General features: G+C 49.1%; 1 protein-coding gene across 1 annotated transcript; it reads right to left on the bottom strand.

The window, feature by feature from the left end:
* Positions 1-7,937: 7,937 nt before the first annotated feature.
* LOC119334461 (protein ALTERED XYLOGLUCAN 4-like) lies at positions 7,938-9,874 on the bottom strand. The gene is made up of 3 exons (XM_037607019.1): positions 9,412-9,874; positions 9,013-9,311; positions 7,938-8,924 (listed from the first exon to the last, which is right to left on the bottom strand). Exons 1-3 carry the CDS (start codon positions 9,857-9,859, stop codon positions 8,130-8,132), a joined length of 1,542 nt encoding a protein of 513 aa, XP_037462916.1. The 5' UTR covers positions 9,860-9,874; the 3' UTR covers positions 7,938-8,129.
* Between the last annotated feature and the right edge of the window lie 275 nt (positions 9,875-10,149).

Consider the following 10,149-nt stretch of genomic DNA (forward strand, 5'->3'; position numbering starts at 1 on the left):
CCAGCGGGCGGCGGGCGGCAGGGCGGCGGGCGGCGGGCGGCGGGCGGCAGGCAAGGGCGCAAGGCACGGGCGGCGGGCAAGGGCAGGGCACGGGCGGAGGCGGCGCTCACTAGGGACGGGGGCGGCGGCGCGCAGGGCTTCGGCGTCGGCGTCGGGGCAGGGCTTCGGCGTCGGCGTCGGGGCAGCGCTTCGGCGTCGAGAGAGAGGAGAATGGGAAGTGGCAAAACTGCTAAGTGCAGTATTTATAGACGCACCTTTAGTCGCGGTTGGAGAGACGGACCGCGACTAAAGGTACCCTTTAGTCGCGGTCCGCCTCCCCAACCGGGACTAAAGGGTTTTGGCGCCGCTTCCGTTCCCGCACAGAAAGACCCTTTAGTCGCAGTTGGGGACAACAACCGTGACTAAAGGGTACCCTTTAGTCGCGGTCCGCCTCCCCAACCGGGACTAAAGGTCTGTGCTAGAACTGGCGCGGTGCGGTGGGATGTTTAGTCCCACCTCGCTAGCCGAGAGGCTTCGACAGTGGTTTATAAGCGCGGCTGCGCTCACCACTTCGAGCTCCTCTCAAATGCAGGCTTACGGGCCTATTCTGTCACTATGTGCCTGTGGGCCTACTCGGCCTTCTGCGGGCCTGAATCCTGGCCCTTTAATGGGTTTCTAGTCGTATTCAGGCCGTGGTGGCCCAGTAGGTGGCATATTTTCTTTTTTTCTTCCTTTTTTCCTTTTTCCTTTTTTCTTCTGTTTTTTTCTTCTGTTTTTTTCTTATGTTTTTCTTCTGTTTTTTTTCTTCTGTTTTTCCTTTTTTCTTCTGTTTTTTTCTTCTGTTTTTTTCTTCCTTTTTCCTTCTTTCTTCTTCTTCCTTTTTCCTTTTAAAATCAGAAAAATAAAACTAATTCATTTTAAAATCTTAAAAATACAATTATATATCAAAAAAATCAGAAAAATAAAACTAATTCATTTTAAAACCCCTTGAAGGTTTGACAAAAGGTTTGATACATCATTCAGTTCATCGACCAAATACAAAGTTTGGTACAATAAATTATTACACATCAATTCTTCCCTTGTGTCCCTGCTTGCTTACGATTGTGCCGTATCCATGGAGCATCCTCATCATTTAACTTAATGCTTGGGTCAATGTTCACTTTGAAGGGCGGAATTTCACCAAACATATTATAATCTTCTGACATGTCTGTCTTGTCCTCCACTCCCACGATGTTTCTTTTCCCTGAAAGAACAATGTGGCGCTTTGGATCATCGCATGATGTACTGATCGTTTTCTTATCTTTCCGTTTCCTCGGTTTGCTACTCATGTCCTTCAAATAAAAAACCTGAGCGACATCTTTGGCAAGGACGAATGGTACAGCGCCTTTCTGTGATCCTCTAACATGCGATCCAAATTCTCCCTCTCCTTTTCAGTTTCGCAGCGTCTCCGTGCATCAGCAATGGTCCGACCAAGATCATCAACGGGATCATCACGTGCCTCTTCTTCACCTTCCCCTTCACCTTCAGCATCCTCCATGAAAGTATCACCGAAATGAGCAAGATAGCTTTCATCGATGAAATCATCCCCTTCTTCATCTTCTTCCATTATAACCCCTCTTTCTCCATGCTTGGTCCAACAATTATAGCTTGGCATGAAACCGTGCCGAAGCAGATGCATGTGAACATCTCTTGAGGAAGAGTAACCCTTCTGATTCTTACAGATAACACATGGACAGATAACAAAACCCCCCTGCTTGTTCGCATTAGCCACTACGAGGAAATCTTTCAAACCCGTAGTGAACTCGCCGGAGAGTCGGTTACCGTACATCCATTGCCGATTCATCTGTATTATTATAATATAAAATATATAATTAACCATCATGCATTTGTTAAACTAACTAGCTACAAACAATATAAATTAAACAATGAACTGCACACATGCATATTTTATCAATGACACACATGCATGAAAGGTTCAAGTTGCTAACCGCGATCGAGGAGGAAAAAATAAATGAGGAACCTCAAGTGTGGCTCCAACACTTCATATCATGTTTGTTTCACCCTCTTAGGGCATTTCATCAAACACCTTGTGTGCATAAGAGGAACCAAAAGCAAACCTACACCCCCTTGTGAAGCTTGTGAAGAGAAGTGGCACCAAATGGCTAAGTGAGCGTGCTGAACTGGTATATATAGGGGAGGAGCTTTAGTCGCGGTTGGCCTGGCCAACCGCGACTAAAGGCCTTTGCGCACCTTTAGTCGCGGTTGGCCTGGCCAACCGCGACTAAAGCCCCTCACGTGCACCAGCTGGCCACCGAGCGCCCTGGGCCCAGGCCTTTGGTCGCGGTTCGTCTGCCGAACCGCGACTAAAGACTTCATTAGTCGCGGTTCCTACAGTTTCGCGACTAATGGGGCTGGACGGAAGCCTCTTTTTCTACCAGTGCTAATAGTGAGTACTGATGGCCAGAGACAAATAGAAAGCGGAAACACACACCTGATGCTCGCTAGTGGAGCGGTTATCTCCCTCGACTTTGGCTGCTTGAGATGTCATCAGCGTGGTTGAAGGCTTCAAGCATCGCTGATGCCTGCATTAAGGTAGACCGTGGCTGCCCTACTCGCCATGGACCCTGCTTGCTTTGGACCAGGGAGCTGAAGACCAGCGGACTGAGACAAAGAAAAAGTGGAGGCTGTGGCGTTGCAGATTGACGCGGAGTGGCACGACATGGAGGTGGTCCAACGGAGACGGGCATGTCGGCGTGGCGGGTTAAGAAGCGGAGATGCAGTAAAGAACGCCACGACTGTGCAGATGTTGATTGTGCTGCAGATCTTCATTTCGACCAGCCACACCGCATTCTCAGTCCCTGCGGCCCTCAAGTCGGCCCCCTGCTCCCTCGACCAGCCGCGCGGCGTTCTAACATCGCCACCGCCGCACGTTGTTCCAGGAGAGAGGACCAAGGAGAGAAATGATATAGGCTTAGAAGAGAGAAGAAACTGGTACCTCGCTTCCGCTCCCACCGATGCTCCATGAACGCCACTTGATCTCTCACGCCACCACAGAAGAAGAAACAAGATGGCGGACGGAATAAGGTTTCTTCGGTGTACTCATTGTGCTGATCTAAGCGCTGCAGTATCTTCGGTGAACTTCCATTGATGCACACAACCAATTAACGTAAGTGATAGCAAAAATAGACACTCAAGAAAAGGATAGCATAAAAAGATATTTTTGTTGTATGAAATTCATAATAATATTCTGAAGGTCTCTGTTAACATATATCTAAAGAAAGAGTCCTGTGGCAACTGGTAAAGCATTTGAGCCTATCAATATGCAACCAAAAATGAAGTCAATTACTCCCGTGATGTTAGAACTTGACGGAAACGGTCACTTTAGTGCTACAACTTGTGAAATACATCGAAGTGGTGTAAAAACTTGGCTTGAACGTGCAAATACGGTGCTAATCGTGTTTGTATATGTCCACGACGCTGATGAGGCATGCTAGCGTGGCGTGGGCCCGTTTGTCAGTGACCCAACAATGAAGACAAAGCGTGCGACATGCTTTTTTGCATGGAAACCTTTTATTTTTTTCATATAGAAAAGCTGCTGACAAGTAGGTCCCAGCTATCTGCAGCACAAATTTTAATTGAATGAAATTAAAGGTATGCTCAGGTTTCCAACCAGAGCAACCTCAAGTTCCCTGCTCGTGAAGTTAGCCAGCCAACCAATTCACCGTTCATGTACATTAAGGAATCACAGGCTATATTTTTGCCAAAAAAAGGAAACACAAGCTATATATCCTCAATTGAATAAGAAAAAAAGAAGAAAATATAGTAAACAAGATGCAGCCGCAGAGACTCGAACCCTGAGCGTACCGTTAGCTTTTTGAAAATTTTCAAAATGTTGGTTTTTTCCAAAATTTTATTAAAAAATAGAATTATATTTTTAAATAATATACATATAAATAAAATAAATAACGTTAAGTAAATGCTCATGTAGTTTCATAAAATGTTCACCTATTATATAAAAGTGTCCAGTCTTTAAAAGAATTGATTTGTTTTAAAAGTGCTCATGCGATTTTAACAAAGGTTTTTTATGAGATGTTTTCTAATAAAGTTTGTGTGCTTTCAAAAAAAGAATTTATATAACTAAAAATATAAATATATGTACGAAGACTATTGTTCCTCAAATGAATACATAATTAAAATTATGTATGTTATTTATAGTTATAATTAATTTTTATTACAAACTGCAAAAAATAAAAATAAAATAGTAACATATTAAAAATAGGCCACACTAACTGACAAACTGTTGTCAGTTTTGGCCCATGAGCACGTTCTGTTATAGACGTAAATTGTAGCATTGTCTAAAAAAACGTAAAGAGTAGCAAACCTTTGCAAATTTGTGTTGTTTAATTAAAGAATATTCATCTAAAAATATTAAAGAATATAAGGTTGTGTATCCTCTTCAAACAACGAGCATGGTTTTTGTTAGGTGGTTCGTAGTGGACACGTTAATTGGAGGTCACTGGTTTGAAACCTAAGCGCACCTTTTTTCTGTTCAATTATTATTTTTGCTGACACAGTTAAGACCCGCCTCTCAGGGTCTTTTTGGTGAAAAAAATATAAAAGACAAGGTGGTTTCTAGGAAAAAGGAAAAAAAACCACACGCCTTGTCTTCATTGTTTGGTCACGGACAACGGGTGCTACACCATGCTGGCAGGCCTCGTCAGTGTTGCGGACATATACAAACATGATTAGCACCGTATTGCACGTCTGAGCCAAGTTTTTGCACCACTTTAATGTATACCACAAGTTCTAGCACTAAAGTGACCGTTTATGCCAAGTTCTAGCACCACCGGTGTAATTGACTCCCAAAAATGAGGTGTCATACTGAAACAAAATGTGGTAGAGGCCTCGGAAAAATATATCAGATATTCAAGGCTCCTTGAGTTGGACTACCTATTGTTTAACTAGGATCGCTGAATAACATAACTAAAAACAAAGGAAACATGCTTACAATGGTGCACCAAGAATCTAGAGCTCTGTATTACATGTTATAATGTCCAATATATCTTCGCAAGCACTTCCCGCTCGCAATAGGGGCGCCGTATGAGAAGGGTAGCTATGTTTTTTTCTTCTATATTTCTTATTAGTCTCTAGTTTTTCATAAAAGTTGTGAGTGTGATGTTTGAAAGGTTGTGTATCTGGCAACTGGATGCTAATGTTTATATTTTATTTCAATACATTGTATTTTTTATTGTGTTGAGAATTTTTGTTCACTTGGAAATTTATGAAATTTGTAGAAAAATAATGAAATTCCATAGGTAAGAGCAACTCCAATGGGGCGACCCATTTCGTCCGCGGCCGTCCGTTTGGGTCGGCGCGGACAGAAAAGGCGGCCCAACGCGCCGACCCAAACGGATGCACGTCCGTTTTTCGTCCGCGGGCGACCCATTCCCGACCCATTTTTAGCCTGATTTGCGTCGGCGCGGACACGCGACGGACGCGCGCGCGATCGCCTACTCCTGTCCCCGGGTCCGCTGGTCTGTGGCACATTGGCCTCCCTTCCCTCTGCCAACAAGCAACCCTCGCCCCTCGCCTCCTCCGTCACCAACGCCGCCGCCCATTTTTACGGCGACTCTTTCGGCTGCCGCCGCCTCCACATCCGCCCAGCTACGCCACCCCTGCCCCCAGTCGCCCGCCGCCGTCGGGGAGCAAACTAGTTCCCGCCGCCGGTTTCCCCACCGCACAGCCACCCCGCGACCAAGAAGACGCCTCGCCGGCCCCGCCATGTACGACTGGCACGCTCGTCGGACGCCGACAGGGTAGCTAGCTGGTCTGTGGATGTCGCGTCTCCCCTCGCCGGTCGTCTCCTTCTTCGATGCCCGCAAGCTGTTCGACAGTTTGCCAAGATACAAAAATGGACTCCGCCGACGAGTTCTTTTTCCACAATTTCATTTGGGACTCCAACGATTCGTCGTCCGATGACGAGGAGGAGATATTGGCTGCCGTGTTGGTCCATCACCACCTCAACAACCAGCGGCCGTTGTTCCATGGCTCCATTCCGGGCCACCTTTCGGCGTTGAATCGTAACCGAGAGAGCGGGCATTTCCTTCTCTAGAAGGACTACTTTGATACAACAAACCCATTGTTCAAACATCACAAATTCCGCCGCCGGTTCCGTATGAGTAGGCATGTTTTCAACCGTATTAGAGAGAGAGAGAGAGAGTGGTCGGCTATGATGACTACTTCGAGTGCAAAGAGGATATCGTCGGCAAGATTGGTTTCTCCTCTTATCAGAAATGCATTGCCGCCATCCGAATGCTTGCATACGGAGGGCCCGATGATCTCATTGACGAGTACGTCCGTATGAGCGAGTCTACATGCCTAGAGTCCCTGTATAAGTTCTGCAAGGCTGTGATTGCTGTGTTTGGCCCTGAGTATTTGAGAGAGCCGACAGCTGCAGATACAGCCCGTTTGTTGGCGATGAATGCTAGCAGGGGCTTCCCAGGGATGCTTGGCAGCATAGACTGCATGCACCGGGAGTGGAAGAACTGCCCTTCTGCTTGGCAAGGGCAGTATAAGGGACATGTCAGGGCTTGCACTGTCATACTAGAGGCCGTGGCGTCTCAAGATCTCTGGATCTGACACTCTTTCTTTGGCATGGCTGGATCACACAATGATATCAACGTGCTTCAGCGCTCGCCGGTGTTTGCTAGGCTTGCCGAAGGCAACAGCCCACCGGTGAACTTTATTGTCAACGGCCACAACTACGACAAAGGGTACAATTTGGGTGACGGTATCTATCCTCAGTGGACCACTATTGTAAAGACAATACCCAACCCTGTTGGAGAGAAAAGAAAAAGATTTGCCCAAGAGCAAGAGAGTGCTAAAAAGGATGTCGAGTGTGCCTTTGGTGTTTTGCAATCTCGATGGGACATCGTTCGGTATCCTGCTAATACTTGGAGCACGCAGAAACTATGGGAGGTGATGACTGCTTGTGTGATCATGCACAATATGATCGTAGAAGACGAGTGCCCAGAACGTTTGTACGATCAAGGCTTCCAGTTTCAGGGTGAGAATGTTGTGCCTGAGCATGGATTAGCGGCAACATTTGAGCAGTCCACTCAGTTCTATGAAGACATGCGTGATTGGAAAAGTCACGTGCAACTGCAAAATAATTTGGTTGAGCATATATGAACTCATGTTGGCAACCAATAGATGTATCTTCTTTTATTCGTTTGTAAAACTATGTGAAACATTTTTATTTTTATTTGGCCTGTAACTGTACTATTTATTTGGGCGGACTATTTTGTTTGTTAAATTTTCATTTCACAATATGTTGAATGCAATGCAAAATTGGGCGGCCAGCCAGCCACATCTGCACATATGGGTCGGTGCGTTGGACGCGCTGCCGACCCATATGAAAAACAGGACGGACGCCGAGCAGGCGGCCGACCCAAACGGACAAAAAGCGGACGAAATCGCCGTCCGTTTGGGTCGGCCCGTTGGAGTTGCTCTAATTAAGTTGGAAGTTTTTGTTTTTTAGTTGAAAGCATGTAAAACCGTAGTTCTTGAGTGGAAGATCTGTATATTTCTAGTGGAGCGTTGTGCAAAGTTAGTTGGAAGCTCATCACAGTTTGATGCTGATGGTTGTTGAATCATTTTGTTACTCTCTAACTGAACTCCAAAGGTGTGCTCAACTACCTTGAGCACCAAAGGGGAAGAAAACTTATCCGCATCTTCATTTAACTTGATGAACCGGCAAATAAGTGCGATTGTACGTAGAAAAGCCGTAAAGCCCGTGTATAAACCTGAAGTTATTATTAAGAAAAACCTTAAATTACCCCTAAAAACCCCTGAAATTCACTCCCTTTTGTTTCCAATAACTTGTTCAAGTAGAAACTATAAAGTCGGCGAGTTTATGAGAGTGCTTGCGAAATTCCAAAAAAAGAAGACTTTGAGAGTTAGTGTAAGTTGAACTCATGCGCCACTTCGTAAGTACAAAAATTCTTTCAACAGTTTAAGTAGGATTACAATATTTGCGGTGGGTTTTATACAGTTATAACAACTTTCAAAAGCTGCATGATTCCTAACTGGGGGCAACAACGTACAGCACGACATGGACAAGGCAAAACGACGTACGCGAGGCGGGATGATCACGGCGCGGCCGGCGGCGGCGTGAGCTCCGCGAGCCTCTGGAGCAGCACGCCGTTCCACATGTCGACGGGCCCCGGCAGGCACCAGTGCAGGCAGTCGCTGCCGTTCCTCCTCCACCTGCTGTCGAAGTGATTGTCGGGGTGGCCGTCGGCGCGCATCATCATGGCCTTGGTCACGTCCAGCACCCCGAACCTCCTCGCGCCCCCGCCGCTCTTGGCCGCCCTCACCCGCCTCACCTCCTCCCTCTGTACCCTCCTCAGCTCCCACGCGATGCTCTCCATGCTCACCTCCCGCTCCTGCAGCGGCGCCGTCCTGTTGCAGTAGCCGCCGTCGAACCACGAGCCATGCTCGAAGTGGTCCGGCGAGTAGGTCCGCAGGAAGGTGACGAGGCTGGTCTTGCAGCCCCGGCACTGCGCGATGGCCTCGACGGCCGCCCTGACGACGCGGCGGACGGCGTAGGCGACGCCGAAGTCGGTGAGGTTGGCGTCGTTGCCGGCGCAGTTGAGGCAGCCGATGCGGCGGCCTCCCTCCCAGAGGTAGTTGACGCGGAAGAACCAGTTGCCGCCGGAGATGACGGCGTAGTCCAGGCCCGGCAGGCGGCTGGTCCAGTCGGCGCCGAGCCTGTCGAGGTGGATGTCGAAGGAGGAGGTGGGCTTCCCCTCGGCGCCGGCGACGGGGACGGCGTGCGCGTAGAACTCGGTCCACATCACCATGAGCGTGAAGTTGTGCGCCGGGAAGTGCCATGTCCGGTACTTGTCGAACGCGTCCGAGTACACGTCCACGGGCGCCTCGGCCTACAACATGTCGTTCATCATCGTCACTTGACTGCTTATCCAGAAGACCAGAACTACTCGCGTACACGCAAGCACAGGGTACACATACCTGGGACAGGAGGCAAAGCAGGGAGTCAATCTGGTTGCGGGCCAGCGAGTCGCCGATGAAGGCGAGCCGCTTCCCGCGGACGACGTCGAGGAACCGCTCCGGCACGAACCGCGGCAGCTCGCAGCCGTCCGGCTGCCACCGCCAGTAGAGGTGGGCATCGTCCTTGCCGAACTTCTGGCAGTTCTTGAAGTCCGGCAGCATGGGGCACGTCAGGTTAGTATACACCGGGCCATTCGGCTCCCGCACCCATTTCCCCCTGGAAATGTCGCATTTCTCCTCGAGCTGCATGGCTGCCTCACCTGCGCATGAAGCAGACACGTAGCCAGAGCTATCAAACACACTCGAACCGGTGCACGTACCGGTGCTGATCGACAGTACCGTACTCTCAAATGCGCTTACCGGTGCTCGGAGCAGCAGCTGGCAAGGAGACGACCTCTGCAGGTTCATCGCTTTGGTCGTCGTCATCCTCTGGCATCCGGCTGCTCAGGTCGAGGGCGGCGAGCAGGGGGCTCTGCGTCAGCGCCTCGCCGGCGGTCCTGGCCACCGTCAAGCTCCGGGACGAGTAGAGGATGGAGAACGCGGCGACCGTGGAGATGGCCAGCAGGAGCAGCAGCGAGGACTTGACGTTGCTCTGCACCACCACGCTCCACTCGCTGCCGCTGCCGCTCTTGAGCAGCCTCGGGCTGCCGGACGGAGGCGAGGGAGGAAGAAGGGGCGCCATGCATGCAAGTTCCTCGCAGACTACTCTCTCAGTTACCTGCAGACGCGACGCTCTAGTCACAGTACTAGGTTGGCGTTGGCCAGCTTTTGAAGGGCCCGGCGAGAGTGTTTCTGCTTTGGCTGACATGGCCGGTGATTGGTCAGCTGACGCGGGAATTTAAACGGGCTGGTCGCCGGTTAATTCGCTTCTGGTGAGCCTACCGCGCTCAGGGGTAGGGTTTGGTGGAGGTAGCCACGCTAGCTAGTGGATCACCAAACTGCATAGCTAGCTCTTGGCCCGTTAATATTTTTGAGTGAGCACCTACGTGATGCTTCTAATTTTCTCGGTGCAGAAAGCCAGAAACCTTGGCATGATGTGTGATGGAGTATACGGAAGAAAATGCAATCTTACCAGCAGGTAGACGTGTACTCGCCGGA

The sequence above is a fragment of the Triticum dicoccoides genome, chromosome 7A, assembly GCF_002162155.2.
Source record: "Triticum dicoccoides isolate Atlit2015 ecotype Zavitan chromosome 7A, WEW_v2.0, whole genome shotgun sequence".
Taxonomy (NCBI): Eukaryota; Viridiplantae; Streptophyta; class Magnoliopsida; order Poales; family Poaceae; genus Triticum; species Triticum dicoccoides.

What these genes read in the sequence shown, in the direction of transcription:
- LOC119334461 (XM_037607019.1), bottom strand. Translation starts at nt 9,859, where the DNA reads ATGTCAGCCAAAGCAGAAACACTCTCGCCGGGCCCTTCAAAAGCTGGC. An exon ending in AGCTGCTGCTCCGAGCACCG is followed by an intron (nt 9,312 to 9,411) that starts GTAAGCGCATTT and finishes CTTCATGCGCAG; the next exon opens with GTGAGGCAGCCATGCAGCTC. An exon ending in TGCTTTGCCTCCTGTCCCAG is followed by an intron (nt 8,925 to 9,012) that starts GTATGTGTACCC and finishes GACATGTTGTAG; the next exon opens with GCCGAGGCGCCCGTGGACGT.